This window comes from Cygnus atratus, chromosome 2 (genome assembly GCF_013377495.2).
Source record: "Cygnus atratus isolate AKBS03 ecotype Queensland, Australia chromosome 2, CAtr_DNAZoo_HiC_assembly, whole genome shotgun sequence".
NCBI lineage: Eukaryota > Metazoa > Chordata > Aves > Anseriformes > Anatidae > Cygnus > Cygnus atratus.
Window position 1 is genome coordinate 22,312,793 of NC_066363.1, and position 14,377 is coordinate 22,327,169.

General features: G+C 36.8%; 1 protein-coding gene across 4 annotated transcripts in view; it reads left to right on the forward strand.

Annotated features, from left to right (window-relative positions):
• Positions 1-14,377, forward strand: part of ITGA8 (integrin subunit alpha 8) — a 111,663-nt gene that overhangs the window by 9,064 nt on the left and 88,222 nt on the right. For all 4 annotated transcript variants that reach the window (XM_035545241.2, XM_035545242.2, XM_035545243.2 and 1 more), the window contains exons 3-11: positions 2,534-2,634; positions 5,278-5,401; positions 7,661-7,722; positions 8,670-8,715; positions 9,708-9,833; positions 10,954-10,998; positions 12,738-12,781; positions 13,852-13,908; positions 14,102-14,154. In XM_035545241.2, coding sequence (XP_035401134.1) covers positions 2,534-2,634; positions 5,278-5,401; positions 7,661-7,722; positions 8,670-8,715; positions 9,708-9,833; positions 10,954-10,998; positions 12,738-12,781; positions 13,852-13,908; positions 14,102-14,154 — 658 coding nt within the window. The remainder of the gene's footprint in view (positions 1-2,533; positions 2,635-5,277; positions 5,402-7,660; positions 7,723-8,669; positions 8,716-9,707; positions 9,834-10,953; positions 10,999-12,737; positions 12,782-13,851; positions 13,909-14,101; positions 14,155-14,377) is intronic.

A 14,377-nucleotide genomic window follows, 5' to 3' on the forward strand; every position in this document is an offset into this window, starting at 1 on the left:
TTTTGAGGGATTTACCAAAGACAGAAATAGCTTCATTGTTTTTTTGAGAACCAGAGTGGGATTTATCTGACTAAACAAGTAGCTTTTATGGTAGCCTACTCTGAGCTGGTCCTCCTTGGCTGTCTATAGTCAGTTTAAAAAAATGAAAGGTACTTTTAGGCCATGGTTCTTCTGACCTTCTCAGGTGCTTGCTTTAGGATAAGAACTGTAGAGTAGATCATGCCCTCTGTTGTAAGTGGCTGATTAGCTCAGGAGGGGGCATTTATAGGATCTTCGTTTGGAGTCTTGCTGTCTAATTGAGTGCAGTCAGTGCACAGTAATGATGGTCCGTATGTATTCACACAAGTTAATTGTGTTTATAGCTTCATTTTGACAAAGTTATAGGGGAAGCAGTTGCTGTTTTACAGCAATCTGAAACACTGGCTGGTTGTTACATACTGAAGGCTAAACTGTATTGCAAAGCACAACCTCAGAAAGTTGGCAGATGATGACAGCTCCAGCAAGGGTCCTGGATAAACATGATTTGAGAATTTCTGTCAAAAAACACTTAGCCAGGGAAAAGTAAAAAGCTATTTACTAATTTGTGTGTGTGTGATGTTTTACTGATTAATTTATAATGAAAATCCCATGCCACATGATAAAGGATTCATACTACACCATATGTCACTAAGGGGGACTACAGTTCTCGCAGATATTGCTAAATTCAGCTGTGGTTTTCATAAATCCTGCAAACAGTTGTCCTAGTTTTAAAACCTAACATCATCTCAAATTTTAGTATACTTTGCCAGTAGACAAGTGAGCTGTTTTGATTAAAAATGTAAGCTCTTTGTAAGTTGGAGAACTGGTTGGGAACCTCCTCAGACCCAGGCTAGCATTGTCTTCTGTAAGCCAGCCATGGCTGATTTTCAAGTTTCAAAAGCTTTGTTTCTATCAAGACCTAATCTGTGGACATTGATCATCTTCAGATCTGCTGAAGCATTAAAACAAATAAATAAATTAAATAGAGGTTTCTTTATGTTTGAAATGGTCTGTCTTCACTGGAAAAAATAATGAAAAGTGGGGTTGCCAACAAGTAGGTAGTTGGCAGCTCCCATAATGCAGTGTCAAAGTCACTGTCTCCCACACTCTTAAAGTTTATGCCTAATTTAAATAAATGTATTTCAAAAGTGAAAGTTTCTAGAATTTTAAATTATTATTTCTGAATTTTGAAGATCTAAATATTCCTGAAATTTATCTTGCTGCTATGAGTGCTCTGAGAATAGATTTCTGTGTTAGCTTCAGCACAGCACAACAACAAATACTTGTATGAAGGAAGCTTTCTCAGAGACTTTTCAAACTTTCACAGGTTTGTTCTTTTTCAACTTTCTTCGATGCTTATTAGAAAAATACAAAGGTACGGTCCCCTTTTTCTCCAAATTTAAAGCATTTGTCTTTCTGTTCGTATCTGTAACATTTATGAGATTACCACCGGCTGAGGTAACCAGTGATCCAACATCCTAGAAAAGGATTCAGATATCTCTTCTATGCCTATTGGGGAAATCCCAGGAAGTATTGACTTTTTACAGGTGACAATTATACCAGCTGCATTTTTCCTCAGTTTAAAATAAAAAAGTGTATATATCCATACTATATAATGTGAGATTCCTTTTTTTTTTCCCTACGTTCCAAGGTAGACAGTATATGTTTTTATTTTCACTTAGAGTGAATAAAAAGAATTGATTCTTGTGCAATCCCTCTTGATAGGAACCAGAAACAAGCATAAGGGAATGCAGATACAAGGGGAAAGGAGTAATGCCCTGCTTATGTATAAATTGAGAAGTTCATTGGGAGTGACTGGTAAGGGAAGAGCATAGCTCACGAACATATGGGAAATCAGTTTACTTCAGAGAACTAAGGGTGAAAGGAAGGGATGTCTGTTTTTTATTAAAACCTGAAATGCATTATAATTGGCCTGAGTCTTTGCCCAGATGGCTTCTCTTATGCTGACATCTGCAAGAGTGTATATAAAGCAACATTAAGAAGCTGTCTCTTGTGACAATGTGTACACATGTAATTCTGTTAAAAACGAAGTCCTTTGCTGTCAGTAGTGTTGGGCCCTGAATATTCATGCTGAGAAATTTCACATTTAACAAAAACTAATTATAGAACATGGTCTTTTAATTTATTTATTTATTTTCAACATGGAAAGTTTCTGCCACTTACGAGAAAAGTTTTTAGGGATTTTTGCTTATTTTTGTAGATTCCTGTTTGTTCACCATAAACTCCAGGTCAAGTGCTGGGATTTTTGTTTGTTTGTTTTGTTGTTGTTGTTGTTGTTGTTGTTTTTTTGTGTGTGTGTGTGTAACACAGAGTTTCATCTTCCTTTTTTTTTTCTGAAATTTAAGTGTAATTATTTTGAATTGTCAACTGATAGGATGATGACAGTGGATATGATGTAATTAATATACCCATTGGTCTGTTTACTCGTATCTGTAATTCACCGGGTAATACTTTTTAAAATAAGCTGTCAACATACTTCTTCTTTCTTTGTCAGACAACAGGAAAATTAAGGTCAATGGCACCAGGGAACCAATTGAGTTTAAGACAAATCAGTGGTTTGGGGCAACGGTCAAAGCTCATAAAGAAAAAGTTGTGGTAAGTCTTACGCACTTGGTATTAATTTGGAGATAATGTTTATCTTTTCTCAAATGTGTATCTTTAATAGCTGTCTGTGTATAGATCACATAAGCAAGTCTGTGATTACTCATAGAGTTTAAAACAGATGATGTATGTAGCTTGTAAAAAATCAGTCTGTAAAATCAGGTTGAACTGATCACTTGAAGATGATCCTGCTGCCATGTCAAAATAGCGGAATGCCATATTGGTTATGGAAGCGAACGATGATTTTTTTTTAAACAAATAATGGACATTTTTGAGACACACTAACTCTAATAGCTATATGCTTAAAAATACTTTGTATTATGAAGGTTTATGAGGGATGCTAAATGTAAAATGTAATGGAAGCCAAGAATCTGCGCTGAAGATCAATTAATAAGAGAAAGCACTGACCTATTTTGTCACATTTACATTGTTTCAAACAGCTATGTCACAGGGTAGAACAGCTGCAAAAAAGTCGCAATAAAAAAGCTCCAAGTCATGCTGCTGTTAAAGTGCAATGTCTGTGTTCCGGTTTTGCAGAGCATTTTCTCTGTATTGGTTGAAGACCAATGGTCCTTATGGTGCAAGTAGTTTTATTGCTTAGTAAGGTAGTGGTGATGTTGCTTACATGCAGACACTTTATATTTACAATTTATGCACTTTAGTGCTATACTACTGAAACAATTTTGATATGAATAAATAGTTTGGTGATACCTTATTATTTTTACAATTACAAAGCAATAACTTGTGTCCTGGTATTTGTTTAAAACTTCCAGTTATTACTTAAGAAATAGTCATAAGGGAAGCATCAAAAGGAAGTGCTTTCACTTAAATTGTATGCCTTGTGGTTAACCTAGAGAGGGATTTTGATATGGAACATGTAATGAATAAAACATCACTTACTCTGTTATAGAGTTAGCATATACTGTGTCAGTGTTATCACAGCTCTCAAATCTCATATTCATTGCCTTCATGTACCGCTCTTTTGTACATGCACTTTCTATTTAAATGTTAATTACACAAAGTATTTGTCACTTTTCTGAATTGTCAATGTAAAAATCTTAGAAGTAGCTGAAGACTTTTCCTTTTGTTTACTCTACTAAAAATAATTCACAAACTGTAATAGAATACTACTTTATCACCATTTGCTGAATCTTAATCAAACAAACTGAAAACGTCATCACAGAGTGATGTGTGGTGTCTGTACTAACCAAACATTGTCTTCTTTCTCATAAATCTCCTCAGGCTTTCTGATACACAGATATAGTCAACACTTTTCAAGCAAAAACTTGGTCAGCAAAGCTAGAAAATTTTCTTTTTTTTTTTTTTTAAGGTTTGTAGACTGAAAGGAAAGAAAGGGAAAATGTCAACAAACTGTCAAAAAAAATTTTAAACTACAAATCCAATTGTAAACTGCATGAGGTCAACATTTATGATATGTATAATTCTTGTTTCAATCCACTTTGCTCAATGCTATAGAACGTACCTCAATGTACCCTCGCAGGGCATGTATTCCTCATTGCTGCAGTCTGGTTTTGCTCTCTGATATATCTCAGTCTGCAAGGTCTTCTAGGCAGCGGCATGTCTTAGGGTCCCTGGTCCTAAACTGGGGTTCCAGAAGCTCTGACTTTACTGGTAAGCTCTGAATAACACAGGGGCTTGTCCAGCTGGAACTGATTGCAGAACTAAGGCCAATACAGTAATGTGAATAACAACGCCTTGCCAGAGGGAGACGGGTTTCTGATTGCAAAAGTGAAACAGGGCAGGATGCAGATGGAGAATCTGGTTGTATCTTACAGGGGAAAGGTTGTAGGGAGAAGGTAATATCTCTGCCCCACCACCCCCATCAACTGAAAAGTTTTAGGGCACAGGAGACCCTGAAGAATGACTTGCATACCTGACAGCTTATCTTTTTGGTTTTATAATTATTTATTTTAAAAAAGATTCTCTCTCCCTACACAACTTAAATATATTTTATCCTTAGACTTTCATGTTTGTAGCATCACTACCAGAACACAGAAGATGAAATACTAGTCTACTAGCCAAACATTATTCAACAAAAAAAATTGTTCATTGAGGGTCTGTCAAATGCATTATAACCATATTGCCTCTGTAAAGGTTTGGTCCGGGGGTTCATAAGACAGCAGACAATCTGATGCAGTGATAGGCAGTGGGGCAGAACACTCTGACAAATCTTCCATCAGTAGAGGAAAATCATATCAGTTCTGCTGCAGTGGCCATTATCTTAAGACATATCAGGACAGAAGTAGGGATGTCCTCAGCCTAATACACGTAATGTACAGCTTAAAACTACGGGATTGAGTCCTGTGCAGTGAGCAAGCATATTACTTGTGAAGCGGGCTTAGGGGGTATTTGTAACGTACGCTTAAATGTGAGTTGTAGTCCCTGTTAGATTTCACCTGCTAAGGGCTATAAGGGAAGGATGAGACTGTTTTTCAGGTTATAATTTCATTATAAGAAGCAGTGGTTCTGCATTTCATTCTATCAATATGTTATGATAATTGTTACATGAATGATACAACACCAGAGAGGATCCTTGTAAACTGTTTATTAAAAACTACATTTGTCAGGTACGGGAGTTTATGAAAGGTACGTGTGACATGGTTTCTGTTTTGATAGGCTTGTGCTCCCTTATATCATTGGAGGACCCTTAAAGATAGCCCTGAGAAGGACCCGGTTGGCACCTGCTATGTAGCAATTCAGAACTTCAGTGCCTATGCTGAATATTCACCCTGTCGCAACAGTAAGTATTAATAGAAACTAATTTGCTTTGGAGGAATTGATGTTTCACTCAATGTTTTCATCCTTTCAGTTTTTGCACAGTCTTGGTTGAATTAAAATTACTGTATGTTATTATCACACTGGATGAGGGTTTAAAGAAAAATCGACATTGAATTGTATGCCTGCAATTGGATGCTTAATTGTATACGTAAAAGAGAAGAAATTAAGTAAACTAAGCTCATGCAGTTATAGTGATGTGATATAATTGGTTCACTTTAAATGGCTTTAAAATGTAACAAACAGATCTAGATAAGAACCAGACAGCATTTTAAACCAATTACTCATGTTCATACTGAGTATAAATCGCTCATCACAGGATCACCATCAGAAGACCAGACCCTACACAGAAACACACAAGCTTGTATCGCCATTCGTGCCAACGTCACCCACAGTGACTCACTTAGGAAGGACTTCCAATGTGGAAGAAAGGCACATGCATTAGCACTGTTGTTCCTCACTCTGCTGTTCTGATGATGTGTGCCTTCACTCCACTGTGGTAGCAATCTCTGGGCCTTCCTGGGGAATAGGAAAAAGCAGTGCATGTATATTTAGAACGAAGCTGTTACCTAGAAGTCTGCAGAAAATGCCACGCATCAGATTAAATCAGATGTTCATCCTGTTCAGCATCCTATGTCTAGGTGTATGTAATGATTGCTAATCCTCTCATTACCTCAATGCTCCAAATTATTAAAATCAATATGAGGTATCTGGTGATTTTACTGAGCTTTGGACTGGGCTAGGCATACTGCAGTTTCTGCACTCACAGATCAGAGAATTATTCATTCAGTTACTTTCCTAAAGGTAATGTCTGTATGATAGCAAATATGATACGCTTGCCTATCCCTTCCTTTGGAAACTCCCAAAGTAGAGTAATGATGTTGTTCAATTTAGTAAGGTGGTTTGCTCTTTCAAGTTGTGTGTGCCAGCCAATGCACGAGAAGTCTGCACATAGCCCCTTATCACAATACCCATTGAACAGATAACCTGCTGTTGCAGCCAGCATTCTTAACCATGTGCACATGGGCTAATTTCGAACCGCACCTTCTGACTGTTCCTCTTCTGGGAATTGTGCTCCTACCATCAAGTTTCTCGTGGATTATTTTGCCAAGAAAGTACCAGGCATTTTACAGGAAAAGTAGACACACACTTTGCATAATTAAAAGGTCTCTTTACTGTGATGATCTACAGTCAGCATTATATTGTGTAGCTGGATTTTCCTGACATCTGACAGATGCTTGATAATACAGCCCAGTAATGCTTTCCACAATCTACCAGAAAATCTGTACACATGAAGTAGCAGAAAAAGCGCTAAACTGAGTTGTGCTACCAAGTGTTTCTTCATTGACTAATCCTTATCCCTGGGTGGACAGATATGGAAAGAAGCTGAATTTGTAAAAGAAACGGTGCCCACAAGATCTGCTTCATGTAATTCTGATGTCTTACTGGGGTTTTGCGAAAAGCTGATGCCATTTCAAGAGAGAGTTCAAGTAGTCATTGCTCTGTTTCCTGATCCTACAGACTTCCAGCATGCCAGTGCTCACAGGGAATCCCTAAAATACATGCCAGCACACTTTGTACAATTATGTAAGAATTTGGAGACTAGAAATAAAAATGAACAGAAACAGGGAGGATGTTTTTGCATGTACAGATGTGCATCCAAAATTATATTTCACAAGTCCCAATTGAACAAATGTGTGTCGATTAAAGGGGTGACCCTTGTGAAGAACAAGTGCCCCTTTCCCATGCTGTAGTGCAGATAATGAGGATGCTGTTTGAACATTGACCCATGCTGACTCATCAACTATGTCAACATTTCTTGAGAATGCCTTAGTAAACACTTAATTCTGTGTTTATGGCAGAGCAGGCTGTGGTGACCATTCTAGGATTCCTTGTTGTGTTGTTTACTTTTGTATCTGCAGACAAATTCAAACTGAATCCTTAGTAGTTGTAACAAGGGTCCTTCCTTGGCAATGAGAGGATGAAGACCCTAGTAACTGGTCCTGTTTTCCAAAATCTTCACGAGGAGGCTGCATGTTCAGTGTCCTGTAGAAGGCCTTGATTTGCTCTGCCTCTTTAAAACAAACAAACAAAACAAAAAACACCTTCTTTCTACATAATTTTATAGTTTTGCATTTACAGCCTTACAGCTCCATGGGGTGTGTACACTGTCTTCTGCATGCACAATGAAATCAATAAAATGTTTCTTCCTTCATAATTGCAGGCAATGCAGATCCTGAAGGACAAGGCTTTTGTCAAGCAGGTTTCAGCTTAGATTTTTACAAGGTGAGAGATTGTGCTTCTGAAATACTTTGACCAAATATATTTATATGGCAAGTTTTGCAAAGTTTTTGCAAGTTCTTTCCTCCTTTGCAAGCTTCAAACTTTCTGGTTTCATTAATAAAAGAAATATCACTATCAGTACCTGTTAGCAGCACTCAGATTTGTCTCTCCTCCATCTATATTAATAGATAATTAAGCAAAAACTGTATGTGCTTCTCTCTCAGTGTTCCACACACACATTGCTTTCCGGAGACCTGACTTTCAGGAAATAATGGGCAGGCACCAGCTATCTTCTAGAAGTCAAAATAGATTGTATAAGGATGCTTTTGGAGCCAGACCAATGATTGAGACTGTTCTCCTGTGGAGGTGATAGAGGAAATGCTGAAGGGAAATAGCTAGTTGTTCTTACATGCCAAGAGAGTCAGTAAAAATACTGCGGGCCAAAGAATATACTTTGCAGCTATTGTTATTATCTTCGCCAGTATTACAGCACTAGGAGCCCACATGTCTTTCACATCATTGGAATTGTTTTCAGTGTTGTGTAGCAACAATTGTTATTCACACTATTAATAGGCAAGTAGTAAAAACTTCATTGTAGAATGTACACAGCTGTATTTCTCTGTAAAGCATTACTGTTGCTTCATTGAATGTCAAGGACCTCTTTTATGCTTTGTTTTCTTACAAATAATCAGCAATTTTTAGAATGCTGCGTTAGTACTGAAAAAGAAAATAGGCTTTCATTCAAACAAAGATGCATAGGATGATCTTAACCTTATTTAACTGTGGATTTTCCTAAACATCCGTGTACCTACATCCTTTGCTTGAACAGGACTGTTCTCCCTTATCATTGTTCTGATATTCTTTTGGTCATTTAAATTGTTTTTCCCATGCATGCTTCATTTTGTTGTGTTCTTTTGTTGTGTAATTTTATTCAATTCTGCTTTTTGTAGAATGGAGACCTGATAGTAGGCGGGCCTGGTAGTTTTTATTGGCAAGGTATGTTTATCTGGCTGGTTAACTTGATCTAAGAAGTGAAGCATAAAGTATTGTGGAAAACATTCTAGATTTCCAGTGTTTTCTCAGTTTAAGATAACCAGTCTCTGGTCTATTTTCAACAAGTCTAAACAAGAGAGGAATTGTTTAGAAGCCACTGAGCATAAAAACAAGTCAGAGAAAATTCAGACTGTAGGTTATATAGAAAATGAGACAAACAGAAATAACTATTTTTATCTTGGCAGTTTAGCACATTTGTAGTTTAATAATCTGTTTTCCTAAAAATACTTATATTTTTAAAATAGCTAATATTTGTACAGTAAATGTAATATTTTCAAAGTTTTGTCACTATTTGTTTCTGAACACCACCTTTTATTGCTAGCTACACATATATTTAGGATATATGTGGCATCACTGCAGTTTCTCAGATGTAGTTTCTCATGTAGATGAAACCTGAAGTAGTTTTGGTAAAGGAGAAAAAGGGTATTTTTGCTCTGTTTTTGACGTTTGTGATGTAGCTGATTCCTAGACTCTGCCTACCAACTTGCCTCTTGTCAGCCTCACTGACGTGTGTTTTTTCATAGCCATTAAAAAGGAAGATCTGATTGATTATACTGGTAGGGGATGCATGGCTTTGAATTTTCCATTAAGAAATTACTTCCATTTGTCTATTACATTTAAATTCTACAGCTGCAAAAGGTAGCTGTTCTGAAGAAGCTGAGCCTGAAAATGCTTGATTTTAGTTTGATTCAGCACTGTGAAATGTATCTGGAGTTGGTTTTTGTGATTTTTCAATGCAGAATCAATGCCTTGATGTATTTATTTACATGTACTTGTGAGACTTTCAGGGTAATGATGAAGAAAGATTGAGAGAAGATGCTTAATCTTTGCATTCGTGCTATATTATCCTTTGAAGCTCTGTTTTGATGTTCTGCTAGCTCTATTTTGTGGCTGTCCTTTGTGTCCCTTTCATTTATGAAGCTGTTTGAATTCAGGTCAGGTAATCACTGCAAGCATTGCGGATATCATTGCAAATTATTCCTTCAAAGATATTCTGAGGAAACTGGCACGAGAGAAGCAAACAGGAGTGGCACCGCCCACGTATGATGACAATTACATGGGTAAGCTAAGCTCTTTCTCAGTTAGCAATATGTCCTAAAAGCAAGGGGCTTATATAAATGAGAAAACAAGCCCTAAATTACTAATGTCCCAATTGTGAGATGATTCAAACACATTATGCCTTAAGTAGAACAACAAATCAGTAGTTTGCTTGTGACTTCAATGGGATGAAGAACATTCTTCAAGTTATGCACAACAACAGGTTTTGAAAGTTGAGATCTTAAATGGCTGATTAGGATTCTTATTATTTGATCTTAAACAAATAACCACAAATACAAAGTTTTCCTATTTATATTTTCTTTCACTCCAAGATAATGGTTTGAGTTTAAAGTAATTAAAGACTATTTCAGTTTTTAATCAATAAAATTCAGTTCTGCAGTATTTCATACGGGACTACATAAATACCCAATTTATTCTCACTGCAATTGCTTGCTTGAATTGTCTTTTAAGTAATTTAAGACTGTTTGCGTATATTATGTAATAAAAAAGGGCTCTTTGTACCTTTTATTTTCACTAAGAATTTGCATGATGTTCACACATCTCTGTATGCAAGACAATTTTTGCCTCACATGATTATAGAAAAAATGCAGTGGAATTAGAAGGCAAAGATGCATCCTTTCATCTCTGCCCATAGATTTGAAATTGCAGTCACTGATACAATCCTGAAGTCTTTACTCTGTCAGTATCAATTATCTCACTGGCTTACAAAAGCCTGAGGAGGTAGTCAACTGCATCTTTGGAACTCTATCTTCCATATAGAACTAAAAGAGGATTCTCACACAATGCAGGACAGTAGTGAAGACCTAAATTGTGTCAGCAGCTGTTAGGGCAAACTACTGTAGTATCTCCCATTTTTTTCAGAGAAAGTATTAAGTATTAATGCTTTGGCAGCTCATCTGGGGAGAAGAAGGCTAGATCTGTTGTTATTCTTTGAGACCTACAGTTAATTAAGTCATAATAATGTGATAATTTTCCCATTTTTCCCCACACAGATTTAGAATACTAATTTTAGAAAATTTACATTCTGGTGATTAGATGAGCCGACAAATCTGATTGTCCTTCCACATTTTTGGAAAGAAATGTTTCAACATTTTTTTTTGCTTGTGATTTATTTTTAAACAGGATACTCAGTGGCTGCTGGGGAATTTACTGGAGATTCTGAACAAGGTAAGAAGCCATATACTTAAATGGAAAACACATGGCTGTGCACCTATTAAATTCCTCTGTTTGGGTCTGTACACAGGTACATACCTTTTATGCACCTGAAACACTGGTGAAACTTAACCTATCGGTGCCCAATATTCATAGAGGCAAATATTTCCTTAGAAGGTGTAGCATGCCAGAGCAGAATTTAAGTAACTTAAACATCTGAATCTGTTACTATGGTGTCCTCCTGCTTGTGCATCTGTTCTGCAGAGCTGTAACAACATCATAGGTGGAGTCAGCTAAGCTCACTGAATTTAGCCAGTTTGGTGATGAGTAGTAACGAGTGGAACCAACTGTGCAATCCTCTACAGTTCTGTGGCCTGTACTCAAGTTACTCAGCAGCATAGAGGCTGCTGGAGCTCAGCACCTGGCTGGACAAATGCAACCTAGTTTGGAAATTTCTGTATGTTGAAACATAGAGTTAGCTGTAAAAAACACTGTCATCCCTGATGTTTCATACCTTAAGAGCTATATATTTTGTGTAAGGCTGACAGTCAGAAAGTATTGCATAAAGAGGAGATTTCTTGAATATGAATAGCTCCATGGTCCAGACTCACAAGTCAATAGAGACCTGGTACATTTCTACAAATGAAGCCAGCTCCCCAGAACTGCTGCTGCTTAATCCCTGTAAAGTTTAGAGTTTCCTGTCCTGTGCCACTCTGGAGTCAAAAAGAAAAAAAGACACAATTTTGAGTCTTATAATATTAAAAATTATTTTTTATTAATTTTTATTATACAATATTAAAAAAAAAGAGGGGAAAAAAAAAGAAAAAAAAGAGATGTGCTTCTGATAGTGGAAGGCTGCAGCCACTATATGATTGGCACAAAGAATTGCATCGTTGGCTGACCTCACAGTCCTTCATTACTATTTTCATCTCCTCTTGGCCAGACACATTCAACCATAGGGGAGTATATAAACCCAAAGAGGAGTAGGTGAATGTTAGGTCAGTCAAGGAAGATGTCTGAGGTGCTCTGGTATATAAAGCTCCTTCTGCTGTCTTCTGATGTGGGTATCCTAATGAGGGAAGGTTTAGACAGTATGACTGCCGGCTGTGGCTTTGCTCTTTTTTTTTTCTTCTCACTGGTTGTTTAAGATTTGTTCTCTGAGTGGAATCATGTACAAGAGAGCAGTTAGGTCCAGTGTTTCGTGTTCTAGTTCAATGAATTCCCTCAATGCCACTCACAAAAACTTGCTTGTAATGCTTTTAGATAGCTAGCGTGTGCACAACTTGTCAAACACTTTCGTGGCATCAAGCCAAATAACAGATGGGAGAAAATGTCATGCAGCCAGAAAGAAAAGGGGAGTTTGTAATGACAATCATGTTTACCTTCTGTATGATAGTGTGTGTTGCCACAGCTAATTCTTGTTTGATCAATCCACAGCTGTCAGGTAACAAGTTGAATCAGAGTAACAGCTTTATTGTACTGTTCTATGCTAAGTAGGTGGAAGGAGATCTCTGGCTAGGTGTGGAGTGTATTCAACAGTTCAGATGTAGTATTTCAAGCAACTAGATGCACTGGATGAATGTTAAAATCTTATGAATGAATGTCTTGAAGTGATTTGCAGGTGTTTCTGATACAGATAAAAAGTCAAAATCATAAAGATAATGTATCAAGGAAGATATAAGTGGCATGGGATGCATGTTGCGTGAACTGCTCAGATAGCATAACCCGTTCACTGCCAATCATTTATCTTTCAGAGTTGGTTGCTGGAGTCCCGAGAGGAGCACAGAACTTTGGCTATGTACGTACTGGACTCACATTTTATCCTTTTTATAGTGAGAATGATGTTAGACCATTTGGAAGGTTAAAAGCTATATTATATTTTCTGTCTCTTTGAGCCTGAACTTTCTAATCAAATAAAACTGCCACTGGCTTTTACACTCAGGCTTACCTGATTGGGTTGAAATGCCTTACTGGCATCGGCTTTGAATATTAAGCTCCTACTCCATTCAAATCTGTTTTCAACAGCCAATTACCAGCATGCTTTGAGTATGAGTAGTATCCCAGTACCCACAGGTATTAGACCCTGGCCTAAGTTTACCCATAGGCTGGGGTATTTCATGTGCAACTTTCTGTCCACAGTGGAGAGAAGTCCAAGTTCTGATTATTCATACACGGTGTTTATTTTCAGTGTTCTTTTTAAGTACATAGACTGACTACCAGATGAAAGGAGGTACAGTACACAGAAACTGAGCGAAGGGTGATGTGTGAATACACAGCTTTTCTCTCTTAGGAAGAAAAAAAAAAAAAGTTTCAGGTGTTTCTGATTGGGAATCAGAAAGATCCCAGCCACAGACACATTCTCTAGTTTTGTGGACCCAAAACTCCTTGTGTCTCTGGAACGTATTGATACCATTTTTCAGAGGAAAGGTGTGTATTTATGTATATATATGTGTATAGATGTAAATGTATGTATATATGTATAATATATATTAAATGTTTATTATATTTTTTTATATATACATGTATGTGTATATGTGTGTATATATATCTTTTTGCTTAAAATTTCTCTTTTCGTGCTTAATAATGTAGCTGCTGATTATCTGATATGCTGTGATTTGCAGCTGTTCACATTGTCTGGTAAGGAAGGAAACAATTTTTTTCCCAGTTTCTTCATGGGGGAGTTGAACTCATAAAATTGTAGTGATTTATCCAAGATAACACAGGAAAACTGTGGTGCAACAGAAAAGAATTGATGTGTTTTCTTGACCACCTTGGACCATCCTTCAGTGTTTCAAGTTGGTTTGCAGTGATGCTATGCTGTATCATCTTTGTCTGTGCTTGAAGCTTCCCATATCTTTCTGTTATCAGGTCTCAATCATTAATTCTTCTGACTTGACCTTCATCCAGAACTTCACTGGTGAACAGGTAATGTCAAGCAACTATGTGATGAAGTATTATATATCAAGAGGATATAATTTCATCAATATAGTTTCAAAAATACGTAAAATATTTTTACCTTTTAGAACTAATAACCATAGAAACAAAGAGGTTTATCAGTAAAAACTTCTTAAAAATTGATATATGATATGAAAGCCTATCTGTTGTTTTCTATTTGCAGATGGCGTCTTATTTTGGGTACACTGTTGCAGTATCTGATGTTAACAATGATGGGTAGGTTACCAAATATATTCAGCTCCACTGAACATCCATAGAAGCAATGCCTGATATTTATTAATAAACACAGTTTTTCAGGTGCTTCATGCCTCAGAATGCTTCTTTTGGCTTCTCTGCTTTTCTGATTTTTCACTTAGGTTTTTCTTTATGCAATTATAGTGGCATAAATATTTTCAGGCCTAGTTTGGGTGAGTTTATCTTCCTGAATATTTATTCAAAG